Here is a 22,615-nt window from a genome sequence, read left to right as displayed (position 1 = left end):
GTGGTCTGTCAGTCCTGCAGTCGCACGTACTGTGGTCTGTCAGTCAGGTAATCAACAACCCAGGACACAAAGGGGGCCTCTACCTGCATCGTCTCCAACTTCACACCCAGTAGCCCAGGCCGTATGGTATTGAAAGCACTGGAGAAGTTAAAAAACATGACCCTCACACTGCTCGCAGGCTTGTCTAGGTGGGTGTGGGCTCGGTTCAGCAGGTAGATGACTGCGTCCTCCACTCCCAGTCGGGGCTGGTAGGCGAACTGGAATGGGTCCAGGTGGGGCTTGACTGTAGGGCGGAGTTGTTCCAGGACCAACCTCTCCATGGTCTTCATGATATGGGAGGTTAGAGCCACCGGCCTGTAGTCCTTCGACGTGCTGGGTCGCGTGCACTTGGGGATGGGGACCACGCATGAGGTTTTCCACAGTGTGGGGACTTTCTGCAGCCTAAGGCTCATGTTGAAGATGTGCTGGAGCACACCACACAGCTGTGGGGCGCAGGCTTTGAGTACCCTGGGGCTCACACTGTCAGGACCCGCGGCCTTGCCTGTTTGTAGCTTATTTAGCTGTGCATTCACCTGTTCTGCAGACAGACACACTGGGGGGGGTCTCAGGTGATTGGTGGAGGGGGGTTCATCAAGCTGAGGGTGTGGTGTTAAGTGGGGGGAGGTAGTCTTTGGAGTTGGGGGGCTGTGAGGAGGGGAGGTGGGGATGGATGGGTTCGCTGAAGTTGTCAGGGGGCCGGCTGGCATGTCTCGGGGGGGAGGGGGGGGGGAGCTTGTCGGAGCCACTGTGTCAAACCTGTTAAAGAACTGGTTTAGTTCATTGGCCCTCTCTTTGTCTCCGTCCACCCCCCTACCCCCTGACGGTTTGAGGCCGGTGATGGTCTGCATATCTCGCCACACCGCCTTCATGTTGTTGTCCTTCAGCTTCCCTTCCAGCTTCCTCCTGTAGTTCTCCTTGGCCTCCCTGAGTCTGGTCTTCAGCAGCCCCTGAACTCTTTTCACCTCCTCCGTTACCAGCATTGAATGCCCTCTTCTTCTCATTCAGTAGGGCTTTGATGTCCTTGGTCACCCACGGCTTGTTGTTTGGGTAGAGCACAGTATTTTCTGACAAAACAAGTTTGAGAAACCACTGCACTAAAACAAATATTTGCTGTAGCAATCTTTTCTAGAATTTAGCATTCAGTGTTTTGATGTAATCTGTTGAACTGGAGTGGTACTCAGTAGAGTGCAGACCTCCGCCAAGGCATTGGATCAACTATCTTCTGTAACGTCTGATGATGATTAAGTTGAATGCAATATTTTCTGGGAAATTATGAAAAATGGCCCATCTGACAGTGTCAACAAAAAAAATCTGTGTCTCCACCCGGTCCTCTATTTATTTACGGACTTGTTTTCATACACAGCTATTATTATTATTTATTTTTATTTCCTTTTTTGCTGGTTGTTACCATAATACATTGCAGTGGAATCATTATAATAACATAATATGATTTCAATATATAATTATAATATAACGATAATAATAATAATAATGTTATTACTATATAGTTATTTATTTCTGCAAAGTTTTGTATGAATGAAGTGTGATTAAATGTATTCAATAGGTATTTATTAAATTATACATTATGATTAGTAAGGGTGCTCCACATTCTCATTTATTTCGGTTCTAAATCAATTCATCATTTTCGAAAATCTATAAAACAATTTTTTAACATTTTTTATAAAAAGTTTTTTTAGGGCATCTACACGCTTACTCGCTACACTTACAGTACAGGCCAAAAGTTTGGACACACCTTCTCATTCAATACGTTTTCTTTATTTTCATGACTATTTACATTGTAGATTGTCACTGAAGGCATCAAAACTATGAATGAACACATGTGGAGTTATGTACTTCACAAAAAAAGGTGAAATAACTGAAAACATGTTTTATATTCTAGTTTCTTCAATACAGCCACCCTTTGCTCGGATTACTTTTTCGCACACTTTTGGCATTCTCTCGATGAGCTTCAATAGGTAGTCACCTGAAATGGTTTTCACTTCACAGGTGTGCTTGAAACTCATCGAAAGAATGCCAAGGGTGTGCAAAGCAGTAATCAGAGCAAAGGGTGGCTATTTTGAAGAAACTAGAATATAGACATTTTTTCAGTTATTACACCTTTTTTTGCTAAGTACGTAACTCCACGTGTTCATTCATAGTTTTTATCTACAATGTAAATAGTCATGAAAATAAAGAAACTGCATTGAATGAGGAGAGGGTGTGTCCAAAGTATGTCATACTTCAGCAGCAAAGAGGAGCTTTTATAACGTGTACCCTGTTTTAAAAAAGTTGTATTATCATTTTTGTACCAAATGATATATTGCGAGAATCAGTTTCTAATTGAGAATCGATTCTCAATCAAATCGTCACCTCAAGAATTGGAATTGAATCGTAATGTGAATGTGCGCTCTCTTCTCTTTAATCGGATGAATATTGAACAAATGCTATCGCCGTTGTGATCAAATATATAAGTAGGACAACATTCAGGGAGTAATCTGGAGGCCTAACGCCATCTCAAACCTGCTTCTGGCTAACTCTAACCATGTTTTTAATCAGCCATGGTGTTGATTCTTAGTATGGATCCCTTGGATCGGTGACTGGCAGGTCAGCCATCGGGGCGTGTTTGTTATTCCAATGCAGTTAGGGAGGCGGCCCACCCCCTGGGGTCATATCCTGGCCAGCACATCTCGATTAGAACGGTGTCCTAGAGGGCTCTTTCCTGTGACCCGGCTGTTGTTGTTTGCTGTTCAAGTGCAGCAGCAACAGCAGCGCACATGAAGGGACCACGCAGATGGAAAACAGACAAGTGGTGGGAGGTATGGAGGCTTTGGGTTAAAGGGTTAGCACTCATGGAGGTAGCGTCCAGCTAACAGGTGTGTTTGCGTTTCTTTCTTTTCCATGCAAAAACACATGCTCTGTGGCTTCTTTTGCCTCCAGTCCCTCTACTCTTAATCAATTGAATGTCATCTTATGACACCTAAAGTATGATTGTAGGTATATTTAGACATATCCCCCACTTTATCATGTTTGATCCCTTAAATCCCTTACATTTCTTAGCGAGTTAGCTGCTACTAGCTCATATGGCTATAGTCGCCTCGCGCTTCAAGCACTACGATGGTCCTTGAATACATTAGGGCAGGGGTTGGCAACCCAAAATGTTGAAAGAGCCATATTGGACCAAAAATACAACAACAAAAAATCTGTCTGGAGCCGCAAAAAATTAAAAGCCCTATGTAAGTGTTATAATGAAGACAACACATGATGTAAGTGTCTATATTAGCTATGTTAGCCTACTATCAAAGGCTGATGCAAATCTTCGTTGACAGAAATGTTGTACTTGAATTTTTATTCTACACATTTTTGCAACATTGGAAATCATTACTAAAATGGAAGCTTCTCACAGGATGAGATAACTTATGGAAATTACTGGCTCAGAATGGCCAAAGGTATAGATGTGTGTGTCCAAGTTTAAGGAAACAGGCTGTCTTCTATTAATGGATTTATTACAATCTTTGCAGGCTGGGTAACGTTTGCTGTGGTCTGGAAGAACATAGCACACAAACAACTATGAGAAATGCAGCCAATTTTACATACAGATAATGTGTCATGAGACATACACATATAAATTAAATACACAGAGGACATAAGTAAAGGGAAATTAAATGAGCTCAAATATACCTACAAACGAGGCATAATGATGCAATATGTACACACAGCCAGCCTAAATAGCATGTTAGCACCAATTATCTTGCAGTCATGGATTGACCAAATATGCTTGATAAGCACTCCAGCAAGTCAATAACATCAACAAAGCTCACCTTTGTGCATTAATGCACAGCATGAAATGTTTGGTGGACAAAATGAGACAAAAAAGAAGTGGCACAAAACACGTCTTTCTGTGGCAGCGTCGGAGAAAGTTGTACATGTAAACAAACTACGATGAGTTCAAGGATCGCTGAAATTAGTAGGACAAAATTGTGCTTGTCAAATACTCTCAAAAGTGAAGCATGTTTAACATAAACAGTGAGCTTTCTAACAATAAGGAAGGTTTGTGTCATGTTTGTCCTCCTGCAGAAAATATATTAAAACAAAAAATATATATTTTTCTTCATCTTTTTCCATTTTCACACATCTCTGAAAGAGGTTCAAGGAGCCACATGGGCGGCGCTAAAGAGCCGCATGCGGCTCTAGAGCCGCGGGTTGCTGACCCCTGCATTAGGGTGTTTTTTTTCCCTAGTATTAGTAGTTATCATATTGATTAAATAACAATATGTAGTTTTGACCTTCAGCCGCAATGACAATGGAACAATTAAAGGACCATTTCACCAATTCGCTGTCATTTGCTTGTCGTAACACTCACAATAAACTTAAGTCTTATTTTTTAACTTAATCTGAGAATACTCAAAGTGTGTCCTATTATTAGTCAATCTCGGGCAATTTATTAGATTTTTTGACTAGTTCCTAGGATGAATATGGGACTGGAAGAAACAGGGAAACGTTTTTTAAGCATAGAATTTGCAAATACATGAACTATAGCCACATGGTGTTTATGCTAATAGCATGTTGATATCTAACAGTAATTCTACAAAAAAAACTGTGCTATGGAGTGTGAAATGTAGCTGTTTTGTTTTTTAATTAATTACTGGGATGGGATTAAGAGTAACACATACATTGTAAAGGATTTAACTAAATTAATTTACTTGTCCATGTTTCCTAAATTTCAACTATGCAAGTGACTTTACAAGGATGTGCAACAAATGATATTTTTACAGTGTTCAAGGTGGTTTAAATGATTATTTGAAATTGTATTTATTAAATATGCAATTGATCAATGTGTTTAAAGCAGGGGTGTCCAAACTTTTTCCACTGAGGGCCGCACACGGAAAAATTAAAGCCTGCGGGGGTCATTTTGATAGTTTTCATTTTCAAATCATAATAAAATATATGGATTTTGGGTTTTTTCCCCCTTTAGGGCTCCCGGGGACCATAAAGGGTCTAAGTCAGTCATTAAAATGTTAAAAACAAGTCAAATTATTATTTTTTATTTTTTATTTAACGCTTACAGTAAATCTCTACAGTATATCAACTTCAGGTTGATATAAAAATTTAAAAGACCAAAAAGGTTTTATGCATTTTCTGTCAAGACAACTTTGTTTTTTATAATAAAACTGAAATATGCAGTATTTCCCCCACTGCCCAAAACATTCAGAAAGCAATGTTTGATGTGAAGTAATTAGAGCCTTAAAAACATCAATAATGCAAGACACCGTTGATATTATTCATTGTTATTTTTGAGTAATCACAGTGAAAAGATAAATAAAATCCCATTAAATATATTTAGGAAACAAAAGGTGCCTCACTCATAAAGTGATACATTTGTATTAGTTTTTTTTTAACTTTCAACACTTAAGTTACGAGATCAACTTCAGATATATCTGTCGATTTTACGTTTAAACTATTATTTTGTTTGTTTTATGCTCTTTTGTCAAAGAAAACGTTGATATTTTTGTATGGCAACCACACAATATATGCAATATTTTCCACATAAAACATTTTAAAGTGAAATATTTTAAATAATTGGAGCCTTGAATAGGTCAATAATTTATTATAACATTGATTTTTTTTTTTTTTTTTAAGCAATGGCAAAAAAAGAAAAATAAAGATAGACAAAAGAAAAAAACAGCCTTCATGGCAGCTTTGTGTCAACATTGCAACTTTTTCTAGTTACATTTCACCTCATTCCACTTTTTGTAATGTTTATTTTTGCAATGACAAATGGCCCCCGGGCCGCACTTTGGACACCCCTGGTTTAAAGCTTAGTAAAAATATTAAAATTGCATGAAAAATATTTTTTTACATTTTGTTTAGCTCTTTAGGAAACTTGTGATTAAGGGCTATACAAATAAATTTAGATTGATTGAATTTTATCATGCAATTTTTTCCAAGGAAGCAAATGGCACCAATTCGGTGGAATGGTGCTTTACCCAAAATGAGTGTTGTTTTTCCCACTGACCGAGCCGACCGCCCTCTTGCTATTACAAGTGACACATACGCATTGTTTTTGTTTTTTTGTTATTTAATTGTTCTTTTCAGCAGAAATTCACTTAGGAAATTATGCTAACTCGATTTTATTTTGTTTCCTTGTAATGTTATTAAAGACTTTTAAAAAGACCAACGTCACATCGAGGTGCAGTACAGTGAAATCTAATTAACATTTCAGCACACAACTTTAGACTGGGCCAAGCACTGGTCTATCACTTCAAAAGGACATAATAGATAGATTATACTAAATACCGTATTTTCCGGACCATAGGGCGCACTGCTAATGAATGGTCTATTTTTTATCTTTTCTTCATATATTAGATGCACCGGCTTATAAGGCGCATTAAAGAGTCACATATATTTTTAAATGTAAAACACTTCCTTGTGGTCTACATAACATGTAATGGTGGTTCTTTGGTCAAAATGTTGCATAGATTATGTTTTACAGATCATGTTTTACAGATCATCTTCAAGCCGCTTTCTGACAGTCGCTTCCGGATGGGCCGTTTTGTGGGTGGTCTCATTTACGTGGCTCACCTTCGACAGCGTCTTCTCCCCGTCATCTTTGTTGTAGCGGTGTAGCGTGCAAGGACGGGAGTGGAAGAAGTGTCAAAAGATGGAGCTAACTGTTTTAATGACATTCAGACTTTACTTATCAATAATGGAGCAGCATCACCTCATCCAGAAACAACAACACAGGAAATGTGTCCCGTGAAAAACCGTCCGACCGCAACTCTAATAACTAAAGTTCCTTAGGTGAATAAAATAAACTCACTACACCGGTATGTTTTAGCGCTTTCATGGCGAGTTTACTGACAGATATAAGTAAGAACTTTACACTACTTTATATTAAAAATGGCAACAGCGGAGGATGAATGCCCCATAACAAGAAGATAGAGAAAAAGAAGAAGCAGAAGCTTATCGACTATGGTGTCGGCACGGACTACAAAGGCAGACGCGGGCAATTTTTCAGGACTTCTACAGATCCCAAATACAGATCAGCAGGTACCAGAAGGTAAGAAAGTTGCTTTTGCATAATATTGCGAAACAAAACGCCAGATAATATGTCTTACTTTATACACCCACCATAATAATACTCGTATATTGCAGCACAGTACAAGCTTCATAGCTTACCAAAGTCGTACTAAAACATTTTGATAGATTTTTGAGCGCCGTGTGTAATGTTCTATATTTTCAATGGAACGTTTAAAATGTTGGTGTTGTTTACTTGAGACATATTGCAATCATAGTGCTGAGTACACTTATCTCTTATGTTTGACTGCCATCTACTTTTCACACTTATCATTACACCATGTACCAAATAAAATAGCTTTGAGGTAAGTGAGCTCAACCAGAATTATTCCTTACATTAGGCGAACCGGGTTATAAGGCGCACTGTCGAGTTTTGAGGGGGAAAAAAAGGATTTTAAGTGCGCCTTATAGTCCGGAAAATAGGGTAAAACAATGTTGGCTATGTGAGCGACAGAGCTAACATTACTGTACACTCACATTCATAACATCATTAGGGGTGTTCCAATATTACTTTTTCACTTACAATACTATACCAATATTGGATATATTGGACTTTTGTGTGTTGGTCAATATTGATATTAATATATTACAATATTAGCAGTAATCAAAATAGGCCTGCACACTTTTATTGTTTTGTAGTGTACAATTTAAGAAAAGTTGTAGTAAAATTAGTCAAACCGAGAACCATGTGTTTTAAAGACACCTAGTGGTCGTTATAGTTAATTAAATTAAGCTCATGATCCACTAAATTGGATGATCCAGACATGTTTGTTACTGGACAATTTCTAATAAACTTCTGCCTTGGAGACTTTGTATCTGTAAGTAATATACAACTATGGTTATTTGATACTTCTTTATATTAACAAATATGTTGTGTTTTAGACCAGAGTTTTTCAACCTTTTTTAAACCAAGGCACATTTTTTTCATTAAAGAAATCCGGAGGCACACCGCCAGCAGAAAACATACAAAAATAAAACTCAGCAGCTGATATTGACAATAAAAAGTTGTTTTCGCAAGTGTTGGATATGACTTTAAACCATAACCAACCATGCATCAATATAGCTCTGGTCTCAAAGTAGGTGTACTGTCACATCACGCCGTGACTTATTTGGACTTTTTTGCTGTTTTTTGTCTTGCGCTGCTATTTTGGTGGCTTTTTCTCTTTTTTTTTGGTCTTTTCCTGTAGCAGTTTCATGTCTTCCTTAAGTGCTATTCCCCGCACCCCATTTGTTTTAGCAATCCAGAATATTTAAGTTGTCGCTGTCCTTCTTTGTGGGGACATTGTTGATTGTCATGTCATGTACGAATGTACTTTGTGGACGCCGTCTGCTCCACACGCTGTAAGTCTTTGCTGTCGTCCAGCATTCTGTTTTTGTTTACTTTGCAGCCAGTTCAGTTTTAGTTTCGTTTTGCATAGCCTTCCCTAAGCTTCAATACCTTTTCTTAGCGGCACTCACCTTTTGTTGATTTTTGGTCTAAGCATTAGACACCTTTTTACCTGCACGCTGCCTCCCGCTGTCGTCGAGTATTACATGGTTACTCTGCCGAGCTCGAGACAACACCGACACTCAACAACGGCACATTTGCAGATTATAATTACTAGTTTGCAAAGAATATTTTTTAACCCAAATAAGTGAAAGTACATACACTCCCACGGCACACCAGACTATCTCATGGCACAGTGGTTGAAAAACACTGTTTTAGACTGCAATATTGTTAAATCAAGGACACTTATTACTAGGGGTGTGGGCAAAAAATCGATTCGAATTCGAATCGCGATTCTCACGTTGTGCGATTCAGAATCGATTCTCATTTTTAAAAAATCGATTTAAAAATTATTATTTATTTAATTTTTTTACTTTTTTTTTTTAAATTAATCAATCCAACAAAACAATACACAGCAGTACCATAACAATGCAATCCAATTCCAAAACCAACCCCGACCCAACAGTCAGAACTGCAATAAACAGAGCAATTGAGAGGAGACACAAACACGACACAGAACAAACCTAAAGTAGTGAAACAAAAATGATTATCAACAACAGTATCAATATTAGTTACAATTTCAACATAGCAGTGATTAAAAATCCCTCATTGACATTATCATTAGACATTTATAAAAAAATTTAAAAAAGAATAGTGTCACAGTGGCTTACACTTGCATCGCATCTCATAAGCTTGACAACACACTGTGTCCAATATTTTCACAAAGATAAAATAAGTCATATTTTTGGTTAATTTAATAGTTAAAACAAATTTACATTATTGCAATCAGTTGATAAAACATTGTCCTTTACAATTATAAAAGCTTTTTACAAAAATCTACTACTCTGCTTGCATGTCAGCAGACTGGGGTAGATCCTGCTGAAATCCTATGTATTGAAAGAATAGAAAATCGTTTTGAATCGGGAAAAAAGTCCTTTTTGAGTCGAGAATCGTGTTGAATTGAAAAAAAAATCGATATTGAATCGAATCGTGGGACACCCAAAGATTCACAGCCCTACTTATTACGTATGTCTAACTTAGTTGCTAAGCTGTTGTATTGTTGCAGCTTTACTAAAATACGAGAAAAGATCAAACGTGTGTGCTTATTGGAGGACATTTTGATGTTATTTGACTGTCCAGCTTTGCACAAGAAAACGCACTGCAAGACTGCTTGTATCAGAGCTTATATCTGTCATGATCAGATCATGCCTTATCCTGAGTTGCTTGTAATTTTCCCGTGTGTAGTGTTAGTATAATATCGGAAATACATTTTTTTTTTTGCTGATATCGAACCAATACCTGATACGAATATTGGATCGGGACAGCCCTAATCGTCATCTTAGGTTAGCCTCTTCGCTAAAGAAAAACTAAATTGTCAAACTTACAGCTCCCATATCTGTCACTGACTGACAGATACTTCATTTTACGTTGTGTAGCAAAGCCTGCTTTTTTTCGGATGAATCATAAAATACCCCTTCTGACCAAAAAGAGACTGATGTATAGACATATTTGTAAAGACCAATGACATAGTGATGAATGTACAGAAGACACACACACACACACACACACACACACACACACACACACACACACACACACACACACACACACACACACACACACACACACACACACACACACACACACACACACACACACACACACACACACACACACACACACACACACACACACACACACACAGGTAGAGCTGAGAGTTAAATGGCCTGTCGACAGTGAGAGTCCTTCGTGGCCTCTCGTCTTTGATCTTTGCTATGTTCTCGGGTCAGAGATAATAGATTGGAGGCTGCCGGGGGTGAGTAGACATGAGGGCGGGGAGAATGTGGCAGTGTTTGACACACAAGCCCTTAGACTGTCTGTTAAAGCAGTTAAATTAATAGCTGTGCATATATGTACTAGTCTTTGCTGACACAACACATTGCCTTGCTAGCAGCCAGGCTAAAAATGTCTATTCTGATTCATTTTCTTCTCATACATTTGTATGAACATGTAGTTAACATTCATAAAGATGATTTTTAATGAATATAAAAATGAATGTTTACATTCTTGCTAGCTACCCTGTTAAACAGAGACAGCTAAGCTAACGTCTACATTTATGCAGCGCTGCAATATTATGCCAACTTTAGCACTTGAATTCCTCAACCTAACACTGTGCTTGTTTTCCTGAATTTAATTTAAATGTGAATAGAGACAAATCTTCATTTGATAGAAGATTTGCATGAGATTCATTTACACCAGGGGTGTCCAAAGTGCCGCCCGGGGGCCATTTGCGGCCCGCAGCTAATTGTTTACCGGCCCGCCACACATTCTGGAAATTCTATTGTAAAAATAAAAAAGAACATTAAAAAAAGTGGAATGAGGTGATATCTAACGAGAAAAAGTTGCAATGTTGACACAAAAGCTGCCATGCAGGCTGTTTTTTTTTCTTTTGTCTTTCTTCATTTTTCTTTATTTGCCATTGCTCAAAAAAAAAAAAAAAAAAAGACAAAAAATCCATGTTATAATGAATTATTTTCAGGGCTCCAATTACTTCAAATATTTCACTTTAAAATGTTTTATGTGGTAAATATTGCATGTATTGTGTAGTAGACATATAAAAACATCAAAGTTTTTTTTTTTTTTTACAAAAGCGCATAAAACAAACAAAATAATAGTTCCAGCATAAAATCGACACATATGTCTGAAGTTGATCTCGTAACTTAAGTGTTGAAAGTAAAAGAAAAACCTAATAAAAGTGTATCACTTTATGAGTGGGGCACCTTTTGGATCCCAAATATATTTAGTGATTTTTTATTTATCTTTTTACTGTGATTACTCAAAAATATGAAAGAATTAAAATCAATGGTGTCCTGCATTATTGATCTTTTAGGGCTCTTATTACTAAATACTGCATATTTCAGTTTTACTATAAAAAAAACTAAGTTGTTTTTGACAGAAAAGCCATAAAACTAGAGATGTCCCATAATATCGGCCTGCCGATATTATCGGCCGATATATGCGTTAAAATGTAATATCGGAAATTATCGGTATCGTTTTTTTTATTATCGGTATTGTTTTTTTTTGTTTTGTTTTTTAATTAAATCAACATAAAAAACACAAGATACACTTACAATTAGTGCACCAACCCAAAAAACCTCCCTCCCCCATTTACACTCATTCACACAAAAGGGTTGTTTCTTTCTGTTATTAATATTCTGGTTCCTACATTATATATCAATATATATCAATACAGTCTGCAAGGAATACAGTCCGTAAGCACACATGATTGTGCGTGCTGTTGGTCCACTAATAGTACTAACTTTTAACAGTTGATTTTACTAATTTTCATTCATTACTAGTTTCTATGTAACTGTTTTTATATTGTTGTACTTTCTTTTTTATTCAAGAAAATGTTTTATTTATTTATCTTATTTTACTAATTTAAAAAAAAAAGTACCTTATCTTCTCCATACCTGGTTGTCCAAATTAGGCATAATAATGTGTTAATTCCACGACTGCATATATCGGTTGATATCGGTATCGGTTGATATCGGTATCGGTAATTAAAGAGTTGGACAATATCGGAATATCGGATATCGGCAAAAAGCCATTATCGGACATCCCTACATAGAACATTTTTTTAAATTTGTATTACTTTATATCAACTTGAATTTGATAGAGATTTCCTGTAAGCGTTAAATACTTTAAAAAAAATAATAATGTGACTTATTTTTAACATTTTAATGACTGAGACCCTTTATGGACCCCGGGACCCCTAAAGGTAAAATAAATAAAAAATGCATATTTTTTGTTATGGTTTGAAAATGAAAAATATCAAAATGTCTCCCACATGCTTTAATTTTTCTGTGTGCGGCCCTCAGTGGAAAAAGTTTGGACACCCCTGATTTACATGCATGGGAAGGGGGTGGGTAAACCCTGACACATGAGTCCCACACATCCATATTGTTATATCGTATTTTAGTAAGGTATTATGTAAGTCAGGGGTGTCAAACGTGCGGCCCAGAACAGGTTTTATCCGGCCCCCGGGATGAGTTTGCAAAGTATAAAAATGAGCCGAAATTTTTGAATGAAAGAAACTGCTGTTCTAAATGTGTCCACTAGATGTCACAATAGCAATTCTTTGTAGATGATGCTACATATGTAAAAAAATAAATAAAACAAATAAACCACATGATGTTAGTGCACCAGTCAAGGAAAATGAGCCAACTACATAAATAAAATCCTGTAATTTGATTTAGATATTTTTGTATCTTGATAGATTGAAAATTACCACCAATGAGTTGACTGATGAACGTTATCACATAATTTATTCAGAAAGTATAAATAACAATAATAATAATAATTAACCGCAACATGTAAGGTGGCGACTTGTCCAGGGTGTAATGCCTTCCGCCTGATTACAGCTGAGATAGGCTCCAGCACCCCCCGCGACCCCAAAAGGGACAAGCGGTAGAAAATGGATGGATGGATGGATGGATGGATGGATGTAAGTGTAAAAAAAAACAAAAAACATTATGATTTAGACTTAGACTTAGACATAGTCTTAGACTTAGACAAACTTTAATGATCCACAAGGGAAATTGTTCCACACAGTAGCTCAGTTACAAAGGATGGAAAGTGTAAGGCTGGAAAGGATAATGCAAGTATAAAGTAGACTAAAAATGTACCGTAGTAGCAATATAAAATATAACATATATGTAATATTTAAATATGTGTACATGTACATCATATACTGTACATTTGTACATGTACATCATATACTGTACATTTGTATATGTTATATACTGATATATTATATTATTAATACTGATATATTGATATACTACTGATATAACTGATATAATACTGATTTGTACATTTTCAGAATGTGCTTGTTCTATTTTTAAACAAAGAAAACAAAATGAAGTTGTCTTTATTTTTAAGTTATCGTGCCGTGATTTTACCACATGGGAGTACATTTATCTCCATGTGCCCCCCCCCCCCCCCCCCCCATCTGAAATGAGTTTGATACCCCTGATGTAAGTGATAAAGTTAAGACCACTCTGAATAGCAACATTCTTAATTTGATAGTGCCTGTGGTGTAGCTCCACTTCTCTGTGTTTATCTTCGGCAGTCGCAGCCACGCCTCCGACGGCATCGTCCTCCTGTCGTCTGCCCCTGACACTGTCCACACCTCTGAGGTCAAAGGTTGCCGGGTTAACTACGGCAAAGAACCTGTGACCGCCCCCCAACCCTGTATCTCTAAGCTTGTTAGCTCCCGTCGCGATGCTGCTACTGTCGTGTCAGTTTATCTGAGACCCTCCCCACTGACTTCTGCATCATGTTTTCTTTGTATGAATGAATTAGACAGCGAGCCTCTTCTCTTCCATTAGCGTCCCCCAGCTCTTTGTTAGCTTTAAGAGATATAAATCTCCTCTGCCGGCCTCTGTGGAGTGATTTAGGAGACAGCAGGTCGTCTCTCTTTTGGCCACTGAAGGCTGCAGCCAAAAAGTAAATGAAGCCGGCAGAATCAAAGCATTGAGAGAAAAGTGCGATGATGGAGCAATTTTACTACACGGGGGGCTTCTTAATGTAATGTTTTATCCTGCGAGGATTCCCCAAGTATCAGCCGGTGCTAGGCGGATTACTTCAGTAATCCTAGACAGACTTATTCTTAATGCACAAGACCATTCTGATCCAAACCACCGTGTCACAATGCTATAAGACCAGACGAAAAACAAACCCCAGTTTTCCTCGATGTGGTTTTTCCCAAAGCAGATGTTGTTACCTTGTCTTTTTATGCCCTTTTGGTGGACTGTCTAAGTCTGTCTTCAAGTCTTTGTGGTGGACCACAATGGCGTGGGCCAAACCAAAAAAATGTTTAACTGGAAGCTGAACTTGTCTAAGAAAATAATTCAGCGATTTGGAAAACCCTACCAGTTTTGGCCTGGTTCAATTTCAGGTCTTAGTTGTGATAACCTGAATTTTTTTATTTTTGCAACGGGGTTGGGACTAGGGTTGTACGGTATACCGGTATTAGTATAGTACCGCGATACTACTGAATCATATTCGGTACTATACCGCCTCTAAAAAGTACAGGTCTCCCACCCCACCGCCATCCCCTCCCGTCGTCGTCACGTCGTGTCATTGCTGGTTTACAAGCAGATGAGCATGTTCGGCAGCGCACAATCACAGAGTACTCACAAGCAGACACGGTGTGTAGACAGAAAAGGGAGAATGGACGCATTTTGGCTTAAAAACTAAAGACAAAGGTGAAGTTATAACACTGAAACGCCCTCAGGAAGAGGTGCTTTAAGACATGGTTAGCTAGCTAGCGGCAAACGTCCGTCGGCAATGTTTTAGCTACTTCTGAATCACTAATCCTCGCCTCCATTGCGACAAATAAAGTATGTTTCTTACAAGTATCATCCCTGCAGGACGAGGAATAGCTAAACATGTTTCACTACACACCGTAGCTCACCGGCGTCCCCGCTAATGACGCCGTTCTTGAATGTAAACAAATGCCATGGGTGGATCTACACCTGCCATCCATTGTAATGATACCAAGTACAGGAGCGTATCTAGTCGATACTACTATGATTAAAATCTTCTTTCGTTTAAATTTTTTTTATATTATGTTTGTAATGTATGTAGCGACTTGGTATCGGATTGATACCCAAATTTGTGGTATCATCCAAAACTAATATAAAGTATCAAACAACAGAAGAATAAGTGATTATTACATTTTAACAGAAGTGTAGATAGAACATGTTAAAAGAGAAAGTAAGCAGATATTAACAGTAAATAAACAAGTGGATTAATAATCCATTTTTACAGCTTGTCCCTCATAATGTTGACAAAATAATAGAATGATAAATGACACAATATGTTACTGCATACGTCAGCAGCTAAATTAGGAGCCTTTGTTTGCTTACTTACTACTTAAAGACAAGTTGTCTTGTATGTTCACGATTTTATTTAAGGACAAAATTGCAATAAGAAACATATGTTTAATGTACCGTAAGATTTATTGTTGAAATAAAGCCAGTAATTACATTTTTGTGGTCCACTTTTATTTAGAAAAGTATCGAAAAGTACCAAAAAGTATCCAAATACATTTTGGTACCGAAATATTGGTCTCAGGACAACACTAGTGGGGATCATGGAATAGCCTTTAATAAAAAATTGTCAATCTTTGTAATACGGCAAAAAAATTGCGAAATCACAATAAATTCGGAATGTTCCAAGAAATAAATATGTTCTTCGTCATATCCTTAATATTTTGATTAACACCTATGTTTGTAAACGTTAACCCCAAAGTCTCCTGACGTATGTGTGCTCTACAAGTCTACGAGTCACTAACTAGCACCGGCTCAATAAACAGTTTTAGCTATAGGCAACCTGCTATTGCAGTTTTTATTAATTTGGCTGAACTTTTAGAGTTTGAGTTTATTTCGAACATGCGTGCATACAACATGATACATCACAATTTCTAGTTTCTCTATTCAACATGTTCGAAAAGGAGTAGGAAGAAGCAGAGCTTATTTAATCCTACCCCTTTACATAGCAGTTTCTAAAACTTTTGTTCACTTCCTGTTCTCAATTTAATCACAATATACTCCATAAGTAATAACAATAAAAATAAATAAATAAATAATTGGTGAAGTAAGTTATATTTCATATGGTGAGAGGAGTAAGATTATCTAGAAAATGAACGGATGAATGACATAAATTCAGACTGTTTATCATGGTTCTTCTTCTTTGTAAACACTTTAAGTTTGAAGAGTTTCTTGAAGTGGATCATATTAGTACATTGTTTCATTTCTTTGCTTAATCCATTCCATAATTTAATTCCACATGCTGATATATTGAAGGTCTTAAGTGTTGTACGTGCATACAAATGTTTAAAATTAAATTTTTCTCTAAGATTATATTTCTCCTTTTTTGTTGAGAAGAATTGTTGTATATTCTTGGGTAGCAGGTTATAGTATGCTTTGTGTATAATTTTAGCTGTTTGCAAATTCACTATGTCGTGGAATTTCAGTATTTTCGATTCAATGAAGTTCCACTGTATATCTACATAAAAGTAAAATCTGTAAAAAGTTTTTTTTTTTAAATACCGTATTTTTCGGACTATAAATCGCAGTTTTTTTCATAGTTTGGCCGGGGGTGCGACTTATACTCAGGAGCGACTTATGTGTGGAATTATTACCACATTACCGTAAAATATCAAATAATATTATTTAGCTCATTCACGTAAGAGACTAGACGTATAAGATTTCATGGGATTTAGCGATTAGGAGTGACAGATTGTTTGGTAAACGTATAGCATGTTGTATATGTTATAGTTATTTGAATGACTCTTACCATAATATGTTACGTTAACATACCAGGCACGTTCTCAGTTGGTTATTTATGCGTCATATAACATACACTTATTCAGCCTGTTGTTCACTATTATTTATTTATTTTAAATTGCCTTTCAAATATGTTCACTATTCTTTATTTATTTTAAATTGTCTTTCAAATGTCTATTCTTGGTGTTGGGTTTTATCAAATAAATTTCCCCCCAAAATGCGACTTATACTCCAGTGCGACTCATATATGTTTTTTTCCTTCTTTATTATGCATTTTCGGCCGGTGCGATTTATACTCCGGAGCGATTTATACTCCGAAAAATACGGTATATATATTTTTTTAGACACATTGGACATACCGTGGTCATCTGCCATGTTTTTTGTTTACTTTTGATTGGAATGCTTCAAGGTTGTCCTTGGAAGGCCCTTACCTCCCAGTTTCCTTGAATGCCCCATGAGAGCAGTGTGTTACATAAAGTATACATAAAGTATGAGCCTAGTCTATAAAATCCGCTACACCTCCCTGATACCGAAGTACATGTCAAACTACTTCCTTAACGTAAATGACCGCCATAACCACAACACCAGGGGGTGCTCCACTAACCACGTTAAACCCAGATTCCGAACTAACAAAGGTCTTAACTCATTCTCTTTCTATGCCACATCAATGTGGAATGCGCTCCCAACAGGTATAAAAGAAAGGGCATCTCTATCCTCCTTCAAAACCGCTATAAAAGTTCACCTCCAGGCAGCTACAACCCTAAACTAACACCCTCCCCGGATTGCTAATAATCAAATGTAAACAATCAAATGCAGATTCTTTTTCTTATGCCTTCTGATCTCTCTCTCTCTCTCTCTCTCTCTCTCTCTCTCTCTCTCTATGTCCACTACTTGATGTCCATACCCCCCCCCCCCCCCACCCCACCCCCCCTCCACACTCCTGATTGTAAATAATGTAAATAATTCAATGTGATTATCTTGTGTGATGACTGTATTATGATGATAGTATATATGATAGTATATATCTGTATCATGAATCAATTTAAGTGGACCCCGACTTAAACAAGTTGAAAAACTTATTCGGGTGTTACCATTTAGTGGTCAATTGTACGGAATATGTACTTCACTGTGCAACCTACTAATAAAAGTCTCAATCAATCAATATTCCACTCCTGTATGTTTACGTCCGCCAGGAGGTTATGTAATTGTTGTCATTGGTTTGTTTGTCTGTCAGCTAGTTAGTTAGCCAGGAACATAACTTAAAAAGTTATGGGCGGATTTTCTCGAAGCTTTCACCAATTGTCCAAAAATTTGGATCATTTCTACTAAATTACTTCACGATGACGTTTCTGTGTGTGTATGCTAATGACCCCGCAGAGACAAAAGCGGTGGGAGTGTTTTCCAGTTTTCTAGTTTCTAGTAGTTCCTGTGGCAGAAGACGGAGTTCTACTCGTTCAACACCAGCATAGACAGAATCTCTCTGAGCTGATACAAAGAAGGGCTCAAGTCACACACACAATGAGTATGTTAACAAGTTAACATGACACAGAACTGAACACCGCCTAATCAGTGAATCAGAGACCCCAGGAGAGTGTTTTCTCCTGGCAGTGACCGTCTTGGACTGACAGCCGTACAATAGCAAGGACTACAAGCTCCTCCTTCGTGAAACACTGGAAAATGACACCATGGAGAAGACACCCTGCTTTGGGACAAAAAGCAGATGTGTGCTACAAAAATGCAAGACAAGGGTGTCATCCAAATATGTTGCTGCTTTGGAATGGCTGAAATATCCAGAATAATGTTTGCATATGTTTATTTTGTCGAGGAAAAGTCGCTGCAGAAGAAGACAGTGAGTGAACAAGCTGTTGATTTTTTTTCACACCTATTTCTGAACAACCTGGTGCAATCAGGACCACACACACCCTCTGTCATTTTTGCCTTTCTACGCCCATCAGCGCATCTGATCAGACTCGACATGCAAACCATCCGCTTGACCTTTGGCCTTGCGCTGACCCTGCCCTGCCCTAGTCCACCACATGACTGGCATTCCCAGGATTCCCTGCCCTCTCCTCCAAAATTCCACAGACACAACCCGCCCCCACTACCACCGACACCCACCCCCCAACACCTGACTCTTCCCTCTTTTGTCAGCCCACCTCGTCCAAATTGTCACCCTTGGACCACCACGGTCCCCCAAAGGCAAATTCCTTTTGAAGGATATAAAATACTTAGTGTGTTTAAAACTAGGATCGCTCAGTAATTTTCCATGTTTATCGTCAATAATACGTCCTTATCGATCAGGCGTGTCAAACTGGTTTCCATTGAGGGCCACATCGCAGATATGATTGCCCTCAGAGGGCCGTTTTTAACAGTGAATAATACACAGTATGGATATAAATGTGTATATATAAAACATGTGTATAATTGTGTCTCTTTTACGTACGCTGTACAAAACCAAATCTTTAGATGGTACCGTATAAAACTGGCAGCTCAGTCGCCACAATTTTATCGTAATATTTGCCGGGTTTGTTTTTTTAAAGCATATAAAAATAAAAAAATGCATCGAATTAAATTAAATGGAATGGAAAAACGGTAGAACTGTTTTTTACGTAAAAATTCATGCAAGTTTTTTATACTGTAAAATCTACGGTTGATGAGTTTTATAGTGTATTATTACTCTATATTGAAAGTGGATTTTACTGAAAAAAATGTTTACTGTAAAAGTTTTACATGAACAGTTTGTTGGATTACTTGCTTTGAAATCGTAAGTCAAGCAGATATTTAAGTATTTATCTTTATTTGAACAATAACATTGTTTTGAAATGTATGGTGATAAAATATTTTGTTTTAATATTAAAGTTAAAGTACCAATGATTGTCACACACACACTAGGTATGGTGAAATTATCCTCTGCATTTTTACCCATCACCCTTGATCACCCCCTGGGAGGTGAGGGGAGCAGTGAGCAGCAGCGGTGGCCGCGCCCGCGAATCATTTTTGGTGATTTAACCCCCAATTCCAACCCTTGATGCTGACTGTCAAGCAGGGAGGCAATGGGTCCCATTTTTATTGTATGGTCTTTGTATGGTTTGAACTCACAACCTCTCACACTATTATGCTAGATCCACTATGGACTGGACTCTCACACTATTATGCTAGATCCACTATGGACTGGACTCTCACACTATTATGCTAGATCCACTCGACGTCCATTACATCGGTCGCCCAGGGGTGGGGTCCCCACATCTGCGGTCCCCTCCAAGGTTTCTCATTGTCATCCCATTGGGTTGAGTTTTTTCTTGCCCTGATGTGGGATCTGAGCCGAGGATGTCGTTGTGGCTTGTGCAGCCCTTTGAGACGCTCGTGATTTAGAGCTATATAAATAAACTTTGATTGATTGATTGAGAGAACCTATCGATCTCAGTAGAGATTATTATATAAATATATGTAATTGTACGCGGTACATTTATTTTTGTAATACATTTATTAAGGAAAGATAATGTACATTATTTACACATATTTCCACGCTTTCAGGGGCCACACAAATTGATGTGGCGGACCAGATCAGGCCCCTGGGCCTTGAGTTTGACACCTGTGTTACAGATATTCAACACCTGCATATTTCTGAGTTTGGTCATTAAGCATTCATGCATTTTTTTTTACCTTATTTCGACATTAATAGTAACACTGATTCTTTATTGTAGAAGCTAAAGATGAAGGTCCCTACATATCCACCAATTGCAGTCATATCCTCATATCTTATATATAGATTATAGTTTGCATTGTCTTTTGTTTCTATGTCAGAGCCTTCTTTGTATGCGCACATGAGCTCATTCGATGACTTTGATTTACAAGGCTTTCCTTGGCCTTGCTCCATCCAATTTAATCTTTCTCCCACAGAGAAGCCACAGTCATTATGCCCTATATGTTCGACAGGGAAATTTATATCTTGCTTGGACCGCTTTGGGAAAAATACGTCTCGTCGCCTCCTTTGCTTGGAACACCCTACAGACCACACTGAAATTGTCAGAGCTCATTTCTTTTAGTGCTGTTTGTGCAATTCTGAAAAACAAGTCCAATGGACAGTGTTTGGGTTTTTAAATTGTTGATCTGTTCTAAACGAATGTAGCTTATGCCACACTTTCATCATGTAAAGCACTTTGTTATGCAGTCATTAGTCCAGACCTGGGCAAATCAAGGCCCGGAGGCGGCATGCGGCCCGTTAAGCTTTTCAATCTGGCCCACCGGACATTCCCAAATACTATTTTTAGATTTTTAAGATGGAAACTGTAGCTGCCTTTATGACGTGCAGTGATGTTTTTAAATTACTGTAAGTCTTGATCTATACAAAGTCTTTCAATGGTTGTAATCTGCGCTTTTGCATAATATCCTAGTTACTATGGTAATCTAAGTCACAGCAGCTCAGACGAGGCACCAAACAGTGTGGGTGGGGAGCGTTTCCACACAGTGTTTCCAGAACGGCCAGCCTGAAATGTGGGTGTCAGGGACAGACGCGGAAGGAGATTTTTACAACAAAGTTCTAAAGCTTAGTGATATATCACATGTATCAGATTGTAGGTGGGGTTTTTTTTACCCTTCACGTTCATATTTCGCTGTTTGTTGCATTTTTGTTGCGTTTTGCTTGATTGTAAAAAATGACGATCGAGGGGTGTGTGACCTTCATATGTTGTCAATATTCAGTGTTTTATCGTTCATAGTTAATATTATAAATTCCACATTCTTTATTGTCATGTACATTCTGGGTGTCTCATTCAATAAAAAAATGTAAAATTCCATTCCGTTTTTTTTTAGCATTCAATCAGACATTATTGTGAGGTTTTGTATTATTGTTTCTCTAAATTTGCCCCCCCCGAGTCAAAATAATTGCCCAGGCTTGCATCAGTCTATTTACTACTTCTAAAATGTTCACATTTGTGATGACATGCAATGCTGACCTCTTGGCCAGTTCCCCTTTTGTAAAAGAGCTCTTGATGTCAATGTTGTTTATATATTTAAATAAAGATCAATACATAAGAACATTCAATGCACCTCCATTTTTCTGCATACTTGTGAAACGTTCGGACAACATCTGAAAGTTTAACAGTACAACTATTTATTACCAGGCAAACTAAAAGGACGCCTAAGAACGATCTTAAATTTTGCACCTGTCTGAAAAGCAATGTATAAGCTCTTATTTGGACAGTTGCACACATGTATACTGTCTATTTTGGAAACTCGACATTCACCCACGACCAAGAAATGCAGCTTTTTTACATATTTTTTAAAGAAACCTGGATAGCTACTTTACTACTTTTAAGTGTAAACAAATCACTGTAGCTGCTTAATATGCTTCTAGTAAAACATGTATCCCTCTTCTTTCAGCCCCTGCAGAAGAATGGACAAATCTCCAGTCTGACAAGTTTGAATGGACACTCAGAGGACAACACACTGGCAGAAGGTATGTGATGTTTATTTACCTTGTGGTTGCATGTGTGTGTGTGTGTGTGTGTCTGGAATTCTTTCAGAAGGTAGGTAAATAAATGATAAATGGGTTATACTTGTAAAGCGCTTTTCTACCTTCAAGGTACTCAAAGCGCTTTGACAGTATTTCCACATTCATCCATTCACACACACATTCACACACTGATGGAGGGAGCTG

The 22,615-nt window shown here is 37.7% G+C and overlaps 1 protein-coding gene across 2 annotated transcripts in view; it reads left to right on the top strand.

Annotated features, from left to right (window-relative positions):
• Window positions 1-22,615, top strand: part of akap12b (A kinase (PRKA) anchor protein 12b) — a 136,687-nt gene that overhangs the window by 65,582 nt on the left and 48,490 nt on the right. Inside the window, exon 2 of one of the 2 annotated variants that reach the window (XM_062044580.1) lies at window positions 22,339-22,414. The exons of the other annotated variant lie outside the window; for it this stretch is intronic. Coding sequence (XP_061900564.1) covers window positions 22,339-22,414 — 76 coding nt within the window. The remainder of the gene's footprint in view (window positions 1-22,338; window positions 22,415-22,615) is intronic. 2 annotated transcript variants of the gene reach the window in all.

The sequence above is a fragment of the Entelurus aequoreus genome, linkage group LG04, assembly GCF_033978785.1.
Source record: "Entelurus aequoreus isolate RoL-2023_Sb linkage group LG04, RoL_Eaeq_v1.1, whole genome shotgun sequence".
NCBI classification, from domain to species: domain Eukaryota; kingdom Metazoa; phylum Chordata; class Actinopteri; order Syngnathiformes; family Syngnathidae; genus Entelurus; species Entelurus aequoreus.
Note: the sequence above shows the minus strand (reverse complement) of the source record. Positions and strands in the feature narration are given on the sequence as shown.